Here is a 15472-nt window from a genome sequence, read left to right as displayed (position 1 = left end):
CGTGTATCCATACCGGATAGCCTTATGAAGTATGATGTTTTATGATGTTTGGGTCTGTAATTTTCCATAAATTACTAAACTTAAATTATTTTGATTTTTGAATATGAAAACCTATTTTGTTTAACTATTTTCAAATTATTCGTGCAAGAAATGCTTAAGATGCCTATCTCAAAAAAAAAAAAAAAAATACTCTTACCATTTTACATACAATATCAAAAAATAATTATTATAATGCATTAAATTGTAAAAAGAAATTATGTTGTATGAATTGCAAACTTTATCTACTCATGCAAATATATTAGCATGTTCTGTACAATTCAAAGAAACTCTTCACGTCAAGGTTCGATCTCGTTAGTTAGCTTTAGCTCCAGAATACCAATGGCAATGGCGGTTACATTTTAAATCAAAGGATGAACAACGAAGGCAAAGGAACGACCGAACCTGATGCAAATTTTACCCAGGATTCGATCACGACAACCGTGTGGCGGTGGTGGCTGGTGGCGATGCAGAGCCGACATATCTAATCAGAACTTCTTGAGGAAGAAGATGATACTTGATGCCAAGTTCTTCGAAGATGTTCTTCAGCTCCAGCACAAGGTTTGATCTTCTTTCGCTTTTCTCTTCGTGGTTCTGAAAGTTAATCGTATGAGTTACGTAGAGGCTCATTTTCATCTTGTTCACATCCTCGATCTCCCTAACCCTAACACTGTGCTTTGGGCGCCATAGTCGGGGTTTGCTATCTATGTACCTGAGAAATTAAATCACAAATTCACGTCAACATTAGACATAAATCAAACCCTAACCAATGGATCGTACTGTAATTGTACGAGAGAACAGCTATTGATTTTTAAATAGTTTTGGCCTTAAGAGTCTGAATAAATTTCAATAAAATTTAGTTCACAGAACACACACCATCGATTAGGTCTGCAATTGATAAGTTAGATCTGAAATTCTTCCCTCATTGTCAATCCCCAAAACATCTACCTTCATTCCTTGTCTCCTACATACATTATCTAGTCCTGAATACGTAGTTGCAACAATTCTTTGTGTGTTGATGTAGAAAAAGCAAAATTCGATAGATTACATTACCCTAATACAAGAGATAGAGAAGTAGAGTATGACATACGTTTTAATTTTAGCTTTTAGAGCTAAGATGTTCTCGATTGAAGTGGAAACATCAACATCAAACTCCACAGAATCACTCATTTCTGGGCTTCGATTGAAATTGCTTATGGCTTTTGTAGCCAAGATTGAATTCGGGTAGAAAATCTTCTCATTGTCATATCTCAAGAACACAGTTGTCAAAATGTTTACTTCTTCTACAACGACCTACATGTTTAGTTGTTTACATAAACATTTGAATCCTTTTTAAGACCAAATTCTTGCAACTAGATTAGGGCAAGTGATTTAGTTACCTGAACACCATCAATAACACAACGATCACCTACATCAAATGGGTGCATCACAAACACAAATATTATGGCTTCGAATGCTGTCTTAGCAGAGTTCCCAAACATGAAAATCCCAAGTAAAAGCTGGGATGAGATGAAAAGCAACACTTCGGTTGAAGCAATACCCATTAAAAGTAACCATACTATTATAAGTACAAATACTGTAAACCCTGAAACAAGCTTGTTTAGCTCCTCTATGGCTGTTTTTGTGTCCTTTAGAGAAAGTGCCAGAAATTTTCGCTCCTTATACACGTTCACCTAACAAATCAAGATACAAAATGACCATCAATAAAAATACTTTCGCAATTGACCCATTGTGAAAAAGGCGTTCATTTTGTTAAAAGGTCAAAAAGTCAGTCAATTTGTTGAATAGGATCACCCAATTTGGTCATTTTTGTAATTATCCTTCAAATTAATGGTGAAAAGTTGAAACTGAGTAATTACTAATTACCACCCAAAAACTAAACGATTTCTTCTTGATCTTTCCAGTTTCCGCTGCTCCTTCAAACAATGGAAGCACTTTCTTCACATCATCGTTGTTCATAAAACGCAAAAGATCCTCCTCTTTGATGTACCTAATTTATATAACAACAATTAAACATAACATTCATCAAGAAACAGGATTAAGAATTAAGAATTAAGAATTAAGATTCAAGACTAATCTTACTTCTCCCCATGTGGAGCTACATTTGCAAAAATAGCATAACCAGCATTGACAGCTTCCCACTCACAAGTAATTTTCCCATCATCCTTTTGTTCATCTTTTCCCACAACATCTTCACTTTCCTCAAGTGCATTAGAAAGTGTAGAGAATCCCGATTTCCTTATAACTTTAATCAACCCTTTCATTGTCCAAGCAGACACCTTCCTACGTTTCATTTTATTCAGCTTTTTCACATCAAGAACCTTTTCCTCCTTCTTTTCTTCTACTACCCTTTCTGTAGAATTTTTAAAACTCATTTCAAAATCATCCATCAATGGAGGCCCTGAAAGCGTCTGAAGAACATATTGATGGAAGATAGATTCTTGAATCCTATCAAAAAATATCTTCACATGAAATTTCGAAGCTAAGAATTTTACAAAAAGAGTCTTTAAGATCCATGCACCAGAACCCACAAGTGTAGAAGCAATCCCTCTAGTGATATAATTTAGAACTTTGGTTGTGTTTCTTGATCTATGAACACCTCGATTAATTAGCAAACCCCATGTTAGTAGAATCAAACCTAACCAGATGAAAACCCGAACACTCTTTTGTAAGCTGTAAACAAAGTATAAAACTTTCTTTTTAAGTAAGAATTCACGTTCTATTAAGAAAACCACACCATTCGTAAACCACTCGGAAAATAAACGACCACAGAAAATCGCCATTACCAAAACACACCATTTCCATAATCCTGAACTCCAAATCTCGGAATTCTTTAGTTTATCCACAGTTCTACTTAAAACTAAAATTATCGTTACGCAAACGAATAAAGTGAACTCGATTGAAACCAAAACCTTCATTTTCTTGGGTCGTTTTTTTTTCTTGGATTGAAGAACTTTGGTGAAATACGCATCATCGTCGTCATCGTCGACTTCTTGTTCTTGTGGTGATGCGATTAATGGTGTTTTAGGTGTTATTGGAGTCGACGTTTTTGGGGTTTTTGGTTTTTGAGAAGAAGGGGAAGCAGTTGGAGTTATTTTCTCATTTGCGATATTCCGATTGGTTGGAAATGGTGGCTCAACGAGTCTTGATTTTGGCTTTGGGTAGGGGGATTGTGCTATTGATGATATAAGATTCTGATCTTGATTCGATTGAATTTGAAGAGGCTGAATAATAGTAGAAACAGAAACAGGTGGTGGCTCAATGCCCTCAAGTTCCCCATTTTTCGACTTCGCTTCAGCAGCTGTAATCTCTACTACCACCTCATCACCATCTGCCTCTTTTTCCATGAACACTATTCTTAAAAATTCCGAAACCCAATTCGTATAAAGTGTTTTCTTTCTTTTTCTCTTTTTGTTTTTATGAACACCACAATACTAGATTGACCAAGATAAAGACAATGATACAAGTGAAAAGAAGGTGTAGGTTCAACCAATCAATTAAAAGATGATGTGTTCAATGTTTTACCTAAATCTGTGGTGCGATTAGTAAAAAAAAAAAACAGTTGGATTTCTGTAGATCTAGAGAAGAAGACAGGGAACAAGTGTTCAAGTTGCAATTATTGAAAGGCTTGCCATGAGAAAGTAGGTCAAATCTGGACATTTTGCTGACAATTCTATAGATAGAATAAAATTAGTGGTGGACGAAGTCAGTTTTGTTAGGTTGATTTTTGTGTCAAAATTGACCATATTTTGCTAGGATCGACATTCATGCAAGTATTGAATTTTGGTTTGTGTTAGAGGCGGCTTAAAGACCAGATTAATTTGATCTTATATCGGTTCAAAAAAACAGGTTGGAGATCAATTAACATGTTCTTGCAATTTGTTCTAACAGATAACATAGTCATCAATTAAATCGGAAAACTCCCCTCTAATTGACAGTTTCCTTCTAAATCTCACGTTGAAGTACCATTTACCAAGGAGTGTTTTTAAGAGACTTTTTTTTTGTTCTACACTCTAAACACCTATTTTATAAAAATAAAAGGAAAACTGTGCAAAAACTGATAAAATACTCATATCAAAACAGGTAGCCAGCCACATACTTGTTAGCAGTTAATTTGGTATAGAGATTACCAGTAAGTAAAGTAAAATTATTTAGCAATGCTTTCTTTTATAAGTCAATTGAAAACACAACGTGGTTTCAACACCTCATATCACTAGCTAATCTCTCCTATAAATAGAGGCCACATCACATCACGTGGTGTTCATTGAAACCATTTTCATACGTAGATACATTATCTCAGATTAAAGCTATTACACACATAAAAAGTGGCTAGGGTTTTAGGAGCAAATTAGAAGAATTTGTTTGGACAACTTACTCTCTCATAGTTGTACAACAACATACTTAGTTAGAGTGGGGGGAAATCAACTCATCCATTGAAGTTGTAAAATTCTTGAGCACCATACTTGTAAAATTCGTAATTAATGTTGGCTTATATAAATTGTTCTTTGAAATGATGTATTGCTGTGGGAAATAACCGGGGAAATAGATGGGTAATGAATAAAACTGGATCTTCATGTGTTACTCGAGATTTTTCAATGGAGTTTGGGGTAGTTTTTGCCTTCCTAGGAATGATGGTAATAATGAAGTAATCATGTTCATAATTTAGTGTAGAGTGTCTTAATGGTTAAAATATGTAATTAAAATCACACTTAAAGGAAATGGCCAATGGGGCCATTAATGAAAAAAATATATATATTTCATCTTTGGTAGTGAATACATTTTCTTTTGTTGTAAAAAATTTTATGGTGATCCTTTCTAATTGGAATCGTGAATGATAGATAAGACGATGGTAACAGTCAAAATTGTTGGAAACATTCTTGATAAAATTGTTTCATGTTGTCTTGTTAAAATTCTTTAATTCTTTGTGGTGAATATGTTTCGATGGTAAAATTTGTATATGGTCCTGTCACTTCTGAACGAGAGTAAAATGAAAATTTAGTCATTCATGATGTCCATTCGGTAATTCAAAAGATAACATCATTTTTGTTAGCATTTAACAAAAAAAACTCTTTTAGATTTTAAAATTTTGACTTAAATACCCTCTAAATAAATAAATTATATCCTTACATTTGGTAATTATCTTATACGATTAAATATAAGTATATTTTTAACAATTATTGGGCGTGTTTGGCAAAAATCATTGTTATCTGGAAGCGAATAGCTGGTAGCGGATAACATGTAGCTGATAATTGGAATCTGTAGCTTTTATTTGTTATATGAGTGTTTGACAAAAGTAGCTGGAAACTTTTGAAATATGTAAAATTACATAAAAATAACAATTGTTTTAAAAAAAATAAATATATAAATATATTTTTAAGGGCAATTATGAAAATTGATTTTAAAAAGCATAGTCATGTTTTGTTAAACGTTATTTGAAACAAAATATATAGACAAAAATTCAAAAATGATTCCTATGGTATGTATTTTTTTCGGGTTTTGGTCCAAACCCCGACCTTTTTGGCTTCATGGTCCTTTTCAACTGGTTTCGTTGCGAATTTGGTCCTTCGAAAAACTGAAATGACTGTAATATTCTTGAGGTATTTATTTTCTATTTTTTTTAAATCTAATACTTATTTATTTATTTAAATAATTAAAAAAATAAAAAAAGGTTACGTATATAGACAAAACTGCAAAAATGGTCCCTATGGTATGCATTTTTTCTGAAATTTAATCCAAACTTCGACTTTTTTGGCTTCGTGGTCCTTTTGAGCTACTTTCGTTGCGGATTTGGTCCCTCAGTAAACTGAAATGACTTTAATACCCTTAGGGTATTTATTTTCTATATTTCTTTCAAAAATTTAATGTTTAATACTTATTTATTCATTTTAATCATTTTTTCGTATTTATTTTCTATATTTCTTTCAAAAATTTAATGTTTAATACTTATTTATTCATTTTAATAATTAAAAAAAATGATAGGGGCCTCTCTCTCTCTCTTGGTATTTTGGACTTCAACGTCCCTCAAGATCAGCCCCTCACCTCCGACCACCACTACCCCCTCACCTCCGACCACCACTACCCCCTCACCTCCGACCATCTCCTCTCGAGACCAGACGAAACCAAACCCTTTTCCACCATTTCAACTCCACCATATATGTTCCTCTAAAAATTTCAAAGACCTTTTTGACCTCCATGAAAGCAACATGAAGAACAAGTTTAAGCAAAGGGAAGAACGAGTTTCATATCAGTAAAGACGAAGCTCCGGTTTGCAGCAGCTTAACCATCGTCTTCGTCGAGTTGTAGATCGGAGCGGTGGTGGTTTCTAGTTGCTAGGGTTTGCAGCGGAGGATCGAAGTCGATCTGCAGGTGAGAGGAAAGGGGGTGGAGTCGTCCTTCTTTTTTGAGCTTGCAAACCCTTGTTTCGGAGCTGGAACAACATCGCCGGAGAAGAAGATAGAAGCGGAAGAAACACTAAACGGCGGCAGATCTGAAAAAACGTTTGAGCTGCCATAAGTGGTGTTGAGAGGAGATAGAGACCTCCGTCGAATCCGTTTTGTCTTCAAGATCTTAACAGATCTGAAGCCGGGGAGGGTGATTTGATGGAAGCCATGGTTTTGAACATCAGCTGGGAACCCCTGTTCTTCACCTCGTGTAACCTCATGCGCCTGATTCCACTTCAATTTTTGGTTTTGATTTGGGGATTCAAGTTCGTGGGAAGCATGTGAAACAACTTAATGTTTGTTCTTAAAGCTCATTTCGAAAAACTTGTTTCCAAATCTGTTTTAAGGGTTTGTTATTGAACCCAGATCTAAACATGATATGTGCTTGAACCCAAATCTGAATATGATGTTCTTGAAACTCATTTGGACCTGCAAAAATTAGAGGGAGAAGAGAGAAATCGACCCTGATCTATGTGTTCTTGAATTTTCATTTTCAGATATCATAAACACATACAGAGAGAGAGAGAGAGAACACATGCAGAGAGAGAGGCCCTTTTATTTTTTTAATTATTAAAATGAATAAATAAGTATTAAACATTAAAAACTGAAAAAAAAAATAGAAAATAAATACCCTAAGGGTATTAAAGTCATTTCAGTTTATTGAGGGACCAAATCCGCAACGAAACTAGCTCAAAAAGACAACGGAACCAAAAAATTAGAGGTTTGGATTAAACCTCAGATCTAAAAGCCTCCACCAACCTCCAACAGGAAAACCCTCATATCTGAAAGCCTCCACCACCGTTTGGGAACCCTAACCCTAGCCGCCGTCAAATCTAAACCATGACGAACGATATGGCGAGGTAGGGAGACCCTAAACGACCGATTGGAGCGATGAGTTTGAACAAATCTCCATCGTCTTTCCAGATCTGAAGAGAAGGTGACACCAGATGATGATGATGTCGTCGTCGACGGAGTCGCTGGCGGCGTTGAAGAGATGTTGCAGATCTGGAGCTTCAGAGCAGGTTGAGGTACCGGCGACAGCGCCACCCTTCAAGTTTTTCGAAACCCTAGCTGGTTCATGTGTGTTCTTGTATATATCAGATTTCTTGTTTTGTGTATCAAATCTTTGAACAGATGTATGTGTTTGGTGCTACAAAATCTCTATGTTTTGTATGTGTTGTTATATGATAAATTTCTGAATTTTGTCTATGTATTCATCTGGAGAAGAGAGTGGTTTCATCAGGAGAGAGAGAGAGAGAGAGAGAGAGAGAGAGAGAGAGAGAGATGGTGGCGGTGGTTTCCGACATGTGGAAGTGGTGGTTATTCATATTTTTCTGGCAAGTGATGGAGAGAGAGAGAGAGGTATTGACCGGTGGTGGTGGTAACCGCTGATGCTTCTAGGGGTTGATCGGTGGCGGCATTGCTGACCGGTGGCGGTGGTTTTACGATGGTTTTATTTACTTAAGTTTATAATTAGAAAATAAAAGAGCCCCCCTCCCCTCTCTCTCCAAAGTCTAGGTATAGTCTCTCTCTCTCTCTCTCTTTCTCTCTCTCTCTCTCTCTCTCTCCATACAAACAAAACCTGAATAAACAACAATCATCCTCATTATATACATCTTGCACCTCCCTACCCTAACCTTCTTCTCCAGAAAAAGCGACCTCCATCCACAAACCTGACGGAGACACAACCGGTCGACACCTTCATCCACAAACCTGACGGAGACACAACCGGTCGACAGGTGAGTCCGACCCACACCTGTCTCTTCATGAGTCGACAAGTATACAAAGAAATTACCCACCATACTTGACCTGTCTTTCATCAAAAACCATACATTGCAGATGCGGGCTTTAGAAGGTCACCTTTTGTGTGTTTCTTCCCTTGTATACCTCAGAGATCCTTAAATCATGGAGAAAACACCAGTGCCACCACACCAGTGCCACCACACCATCCACACTCTATCTCACCTCATCATACTCTTTCACTCTTAATCGAGTTTTTGATTCGGGCAAGGATCCATCATAAAACCCTGAAATTAAAATCCACCATAAAAGGGTTTCTCTCTCAATCGTGTGAGCATTAAAAGTTTCACTAATCTCTTAGACACATCTTTTTGGTAATGAGAAGAGTACAAATTATTGGATTCTTAATTGTGAATGGTTACAACTTGTAAGGTGAGGAAGTGGGATTGGGAATTGGTTTGGAGGATTGACAAATTCGGAAAACGGAAGGATATTTGTGGAAGAAATTGGTGGCTATGGTGGTATGTTTGAAAAGCGTTTTTTTGAACAAATATAGCCGAAAAGGGTATGGTTTTAGAGGGTTGAGAGAGGATTAGGTTTTTGAGAGAGATGATATGTTGAAGGTTTTTCTCTTTTTCATTTATCTTTCCCTACACAGAAGGTTGATTGAGCAAAAAAAGAAAAAGTAGTGGTAGCAGCGATTTTTGAGAGAGAGAGAGAGAGAGAGAGAGAGAGAGAGAGTATACCCAAGGGTATTATAGTCATTTCAATATTTGGAAGGACCAAATACCCAATGAATCTAGCTCAAAATGACCACCAATCCAAAAAAGTCGGGTTTGGACTAAAACCCGAAAAAATTACATACAACAAGGACCATTTTTGCAGTTTTGTCATATAAATATAGTTTAACTATGATGTCTTTATTTGAATTTTGAAACAACCATATCAACTTTTATGATTTATTAATCTTCATAACAAATAAATATTTATTTATTATATGAATTTATAAACCAAAATTAATATCATACAATAATATTGTTTCTTTTAGAAACACAGAGTCACTTGTAATATGGAAAAAAATATTTGGCTGGTATCTTACAAAATTAAGAAGTCTTATTTATTTTATTTGTAAAAAATGATCGTTTAATATTATTGGGGTGAAATTGGTACGGTACCAATTTGTTTTTCCTTAAACCGTGTATCATATCAACTATAATTAGTATAAAAAATTTACTATCAGTACCGTACAAAGTATACTTGGTATCACTATATTTGACTACCAACAAGTTTGATTGATACAAATTGGTTATGATATATACAAACTTCTTTTAGTTTTCTGTTATAATATTTTAAAATAAACAAATACATCGGGGAATTTTGAAGTTTAGTACATAAATTAGTTATGCAGTTCTTTTAATTTACAAAATACTTCTATTGAAGTAAAATTAAGTAACGTTTTAATTTTGTGTTTTAACGTGGTAATAACTATTGAGTAATGCGACCAAATAACTAATATAATGTTCTTAAAAATATAAACACTAAAAACAATTAACAATTGAAATATATATATATATATATATATATATATATATATATATATATATATATATATATATATATATAAAAGATAGTTTTTGGAGTTCATTTTGATACCTTTGAGAAATACCACCGAACTAAAAGTTTAAGATATAATCCATATGCTTTTGCTTTAATAAATATAGAATGTACTCAATGTAGCATCCTTGTATGTGCAGAAAGGCAGCCTACATTGGGTGATGTTGTGTGCTACGTACGATACCTTTTGGGTTGGAGTCTTGTAGTTGTAGATGCTAACCTTTGGCTTCGACTTTCTACCACTCCACTTCATCATAAGTTTTGTACTTGTCTATTAATCACACTTGCTGGCATCTACAAAGGTACCATTACCGTTGCTAGCTTTACAACTTTAATCCAATTAAGATTGACACTGACCCACTCTCCACTTCTTAATACTTAATACAATCTGTTATGTTAATAATCATCTGCAACATTTTTTTTTCTAAAGAACTAAAAAAGATAAAAATTACTTTGTTCATTTTATCATCTGTTTTATTTTATAGAAAAAAAGGAATATAACCATTTTTCTTAAACATTAGCCAAAATATAAGAAAAATACTCCGATAACCGCCGCCCAGGCTTTGAGGCCCACCATGTATAAGGCGGGCTTTTTCTGTTTTTTCTCATTTTTACATCAGATTTTTGTAACATCAACCAAGACATCGTTTAACAAATATTCAAATATAAAACTCTATATTACTCTGAAAATGGTATTTGAAGATCCTTACTACAAAAAACTTAAAAAATATATGTTTTCCTTACAAAGTTAATGATTTTCATAACATGTGAACAATTTCATTGTACGAAAAACAATTTCAAAGTCGACACTGAAAAATCAATGGTTATATGTGAAAATTTCTAAATTTTGGTTTATTTTTGGAGCAAGCTAAACAATTTGGGCTATTTTTGTCTATTACTCTTTATTATATCACTAGGTTAGATATTCATGTATTACACGAGTTGCAAAAGGAAATATTAAAGAAGAAATATGAACAGTTTTTAAAACGATATTCTCCCGTATTGTTTCAAAATAGGATCGGGTATTCTAATATACATAAATGTCAACTCAATTAAGCAATGCATTCCATGATGAGTGTGTCTTATCAAGTATATCATGAGTGTGTATCTTATCTTTTTTTTTTAATGGTATAACTTCGAAATAAAACAAGTATGGATACACAAACAAACCAACATGGAGGGTAGTGGGAATTAACAAGGACCCAAGTTCACCTGTAAATCCAGAACTTACACATGTCTAGCATGATAGAAGACCGACAGCATGCCACATATTTCTCAAGTGTGTTATATCACATTTAATACAGTTTCATATGAATACAAGAGAATATTTTATATATAAATTAATAAGATCCCTCAATTTTCACAACACATACGCCACACTCCTACATTGGATCTTTGAATTTCTTTAGAGAATTCAACTAACTTGTTGGTTAACATTCTCTCTGTTGTGAGTAATATTACGTATCTATGATTATCTCATTGCTTTCAATCATCGTTATTATTCTAGATACGTATCTATTGTGAGAAAGTGTTTAGACTGATTTCATTGCCCTTTCATTAGTGTTATGTATATTTATTAAAGAATCATGTAATCCTATTCCAAATCTAATTCTAACATATCTATTTATCTAATAAATCAAATATAAATGAACAATATAATATATTTAAGGATTTCAACAAATACAAACACGATAATAACGATGACAAAGAACAATAAAGACACAAAAAGATTTAAAATGTATCACTTGATCAAAGTAATCTAGCTATATCCACTCTATTGATAATCTTAAATACACACTTTCTGTATTAATGTTACAGTTATACTAGGAGATCTAGTTAAGTATTTATGGTAAATGTTTTTATTTGATTTCTTTTCGACTGTATCCTATAGACCTACGGCATCACCGACATAAGTTGGCCCATGATGGAAAACTTGGTCCTCACGTCATTGTCTAGGAATGCTTCTGATCACTGAAATTCGAATCATGATGTACATTGTAGGCAAAGCTCATGTGATAAACTTCGCTCTCTGCAGTTGCACTTCAATGCCAAGTCTTCAAACTTCGCTTCTAACTCCAGTTGTGTTTTAGACTTGGCCACAACCTACAACTTTGCCCCTCCAAAACCTCTACTACAAGCAACTATAAACAACCTCCGCCAAGCAACTTTGCTCTTGGCTAAAGTATGCAAAAGCAACTTCGCCAAGCGACTTCGTTAGCAGCTATGAAGTCAGAGAGAATCATACTTCACAACTCAACAATCTCGCACTTAGAGGATGGCCTAACAAACTATTTTCATCTAAGTTATGTAACCCTCATCTCTCTCTCTCTCGCGCTCTCTCTCTCTCTCTCTCTATATATATATATATATATATATATATATATATATATATATATATATATATATTAACCTCGACTTCGCTTCAAGTCTTCAAGAGGCGAGTCGAAGCCATACATAGCTTCAACTTTTTTATCGCCACTGCGTTGGTAAACATATTTACTAGAATCTTCGTACCTAGAATCTTTTTCAGATTCATAGTATCATTCCTTATCAATTCTTGGATAAAGTGGCACTTCGTCTTGATTTGTTTGGTTCTTCTGTGAGACATCAAATTCTTCGTTGGGTGAAGTGTGCTTTGGTTATCACAATGTAGGACACAATCTTCTTATTTCATGCCTAATTCTAATAGAGAGTTATTCAACCAAATGAGCTCATTGCTAGTGTCTACTATAGCCGTATACTCCACTTTGGTGGTTGAAAGAACAACACTCTTTTGTAATAATGACATCCAACTGATGGTTGTTCCTTAATTGTGAACAGATAACATGTTGTGATTTTCCCAAAAATATACACAACCCCCCTCTCACGTCAGCATCAATGAAGCCTTTTGGGACAACTTGTTGCCTTTAGAAACATAAGGCTATATTTGAGGTTCTTTTCAAATAGCATACCAACCACTTAAACTCCTTCCTAGGACTAGTGATAAATTTTCTTAAAACCATCGCCTCAATTTATAACCAAATCACATTTTCTCCATTATTACATTAAGGAAATCCCAATGTAACCAGTCATAGGCTTTCTTGAAGTCAACTTTAAACACAAGCAGTTGTTTTTCACGTTTTCAGTACCAATTCATCACCTCATTCAACATAAGTAGCCCATCAAGAATGTTTATACCTTTAATAAAGGCATATTGCTCCCTACTAACACAAATCATAATAACCAAGCTTAACCGATTAGCTAAAAGCTTATCAATAATTTTTTATTGGCAGCTAATCAAACTAATTGGTCTTAAATATGTAACAAATTTCGCGTCATTGACCTTAGGAATCAAGGCAATGGAAAAGAATTACAACCTTTCGATATATAGGTCGAATAAAAAAAACTCATGTACAAAACGTACCACATCAAGTTCAATGGTTAACCAAAAAGTTTTAAAAATAGCTCGCTTAATTTTCTCCCAAGAAAAAGGACCTTCTAGGCACATACTATGCTCATGCGACAACCAATTAGCGAAATCCATCCCAAGAGTAGGAAAGAACTAGCCATATAGGCAAACCGAGACCAAAAATGTTCAAAGAATTTAATTTTAACCAAGGAAGGGTCTTCAATCAAAGATCTATTTTGTAAAACGCCCTTTATAGCAAGTTAAATTCCCTTCTTTTTTAACATCCATGAAAGAACTTCGAGTTCTCGTTACCTTTAATAGCCCACTTAACCTTGGCTTTCCTAGCTAAATCTTTTGCCTCAATATGATCAAGCTCACCGATGACTCTCAAAGAATCAATTTGAACTTTCAAATCATCTTTAAGTTGACATGCCACTATCAATCATAACATCAATATTGACCAAATGATCTAATTGCTCTGACCGTAACTTAGTAGCCTTAGTCTGATTACTTGAATTCCAATTACATATAACTTTTAAGATTCTAAAGCTTTTTTTTTAAAGTGATTTTCCCAGGTATCCACCACCAGCTTATGAAATCCCTCCATCTCAAACAACGAAAGAAAGTCGAAAAACGATTGACAATAATCAACAATTGACTCCTTCAAGAGAATCAGTAGATGAAAAGACATAAAGTCAAAGTTTTCTAAGATGTGGTAATATTTCCAAGAACTATGGGTATCAATGGACACCTGTAACACCTCGATTTCCAGGTATTTTACATTTTAACCCTTTATATGTACACCAGGGCGTACCTGATGGTACGTTGTGCGTATATGGTTAAGACCCCGTAATCTGGTCGAGAAGCGTACTACGTTGGGCGCAACTGAGTACGCCGAGCGTACTTAGAGTTGACTCGGTTGACGATTTGACCTTTGACCTAGGGATATTTTGGATATTTTGAACTGTTAATTGAGTCTAGGTCACTGTTTTCTATATAGGTGACCCGTAGGGTTGACAGTTGGAGCATCGTTCTTTTCTGCTATCTCTTCACACAGTGAGGTGAGTTTTCCTCACTGTACTTGTGGGTCGAAGGCACCAATGTCGGCCCACTTGATTGTGTATTTTGGTTTGGAATATTGCTATGCTATAGTGACCTGTTAAGATCTACATGATTATCTGGTTATTGTTATGTGTTTTATATGTTATATATGTCGACATAGTGTGGTTGGGTTGAGATTGTACTATTTTGTGCTGCCAGTCAACAAACTCGGGCAATCTAACTGAAAGGTTGTGGGCCAATGCATTCCAACCGGAAGGTTTGGGCCAGGGGTAATCCAACTAAGAGGTTGTGGACCCAATATGTATTAGGCAATCCAACTGAAAGGTTGTGGGTCAGGGGAAAATTAAAGACATGATCGTGCACATCCTTTCTTATTTTATGATATTAGATTTTGGGATACTCTGATCCGTGATTATTGCATTTGGAAACAATACTTTGTAAATAATTATGATTTGTGGTTGGATTTTAGAAATGAAAATTTTTTCCTTGACTTTTGGGATGTCACAACACCCTTAATGTTGATTGCCCTCGACTAAAAGGACAATTGTGTTATTTATGTTTTCTTTGCTAGTATCGAGCGAAAAGACGGCTAAGATGTGCCGATTAGCAAAAGCGTGTAGGCTAAAACCGACATGCAAATGAGAGAGAGATCTAAGTGAGCAAAAAAGTCTATGGTCAACGTTAAAAAAAATGGTATTTTTGAACAATTTAATAACTTTAATGATGTTTTTTAAACAAAATTGAAATTTTGTTATCTATTCTACGACTACTACTTTGTAAGCATTTTTTTTTCCCAAAAAAAAAAGCTTAACCTACTACAAAAAGTGATAGTAGTAATGATATAATTTAATATTTTATAAACTGTAATGATATTTTGTTTTAACAACTAAGATTTTATATAAACAATGCTAGCCAAATACTAGGAAAAAAAAAAACAATTACAAAGAAGTAACTAAAATAGGATTTTGGATCGAGCTGATCCACTTACCTTTAGCATTAGAGTTTCCATTCACTAACCGGTGAGACAATAAATCTACAATACTGTCAAATAAAGGATTTCTTCACCAAACACCAACTAATTGTGAAACTTCCACACAGACCAAGCACAAAAAAACAAAATGAATTGTGTTTTTCTAATTAGATTAAAACTTCGTTACCATCCTAAAATAGATTAAGTTTTACAAAGTTTTTG

General features: G+C 34.5%; 1 protein-coding gene and 1 long non-coding RNA gene across 4 annotated transcripts; one reads left to right on the top strand and one right to left on the bottom strand.

Annotated features, from left to right (window-relative positions):
• Positions 1 to 212: 212 nt before the first annotated feature.
• Positions 213 to 3612, bottom strand: LOC145117352 (mechanosensitive ion channel protein 10-like). 3 transcript variants are annotated; one of them, XM_079053648.1, is made up of 6 exons: positions 2119 to 3612; positions 1903 to 2026; positions 1416 to 1709; positions 1127 to 1329; positions 913 to 1000; positions 620 to 748 (listed from the first exon to the last, which is right to left on the bottom strand). In XM_079053648.1, exons 1-5 carry the CDS (start codon positions 3381 to 3383, stop codon positions 919 to 921), a joined length of 1968 nt encoding a protein of 655 aa, XP_078909774.1. In that variant the 5' UTR covers positions 3384 to 3612; the 3' UTR covers positions 620 to 748; positions 913 to 918. The 3 variants fall into 3 exon arrangements, with proteins under 3 accessions (XP_078909773.1, XP_078909772.1, XP_078909774.1); XM_079053647.1 differs by lacking the exon at positions 913 to 1000 and having other exon boundaries at positions 213 to 748; positions 1906 to 2026; positions 2119 to 3610; XM_079053646.1 differs by lacking the exon at positions 913 to 1000 and having other exon boundaries at positions 213 to 748; positions 2119 to 3603.
• Positions 486 to 14735, top strand: LOC145117354 (uncharacterized). Its single transcript, XR_013712613.1, has 5 exons — positions 486 to 597; positions 9971 to 10132; positions 13782 to 13990; positions 14219 to 14279; positions 14479 to 14735. It is a non-coding gene; the product is annotated as an uncharacterized LOC145117354 (long non-coding RNA).
• The last annotated feature ends 737 nt before the right edge of the window (positions 14736 to 15472 follow it).

This window comes from Lactuca virosa, chromosome 5 (genome assembly GCF_052849685.1).
Source record: "Lactuca virosa cultivar CGN04683 chromosome 5, Lactuca_virosa_CGN04683_v6, whole genome shotgun sequence".
In the NCBI taxonomy this organism is placed as follows: domain Eukaryota; kingdom Viridiplantae; phylum Streptophyta; class Magnoliopsida; order Asterales; family Asteraceae; genus Lactuca; species Lactuca virosa.
This window is presented reverse-complemented; position numbering and strand designations above follow the sequence as displayed.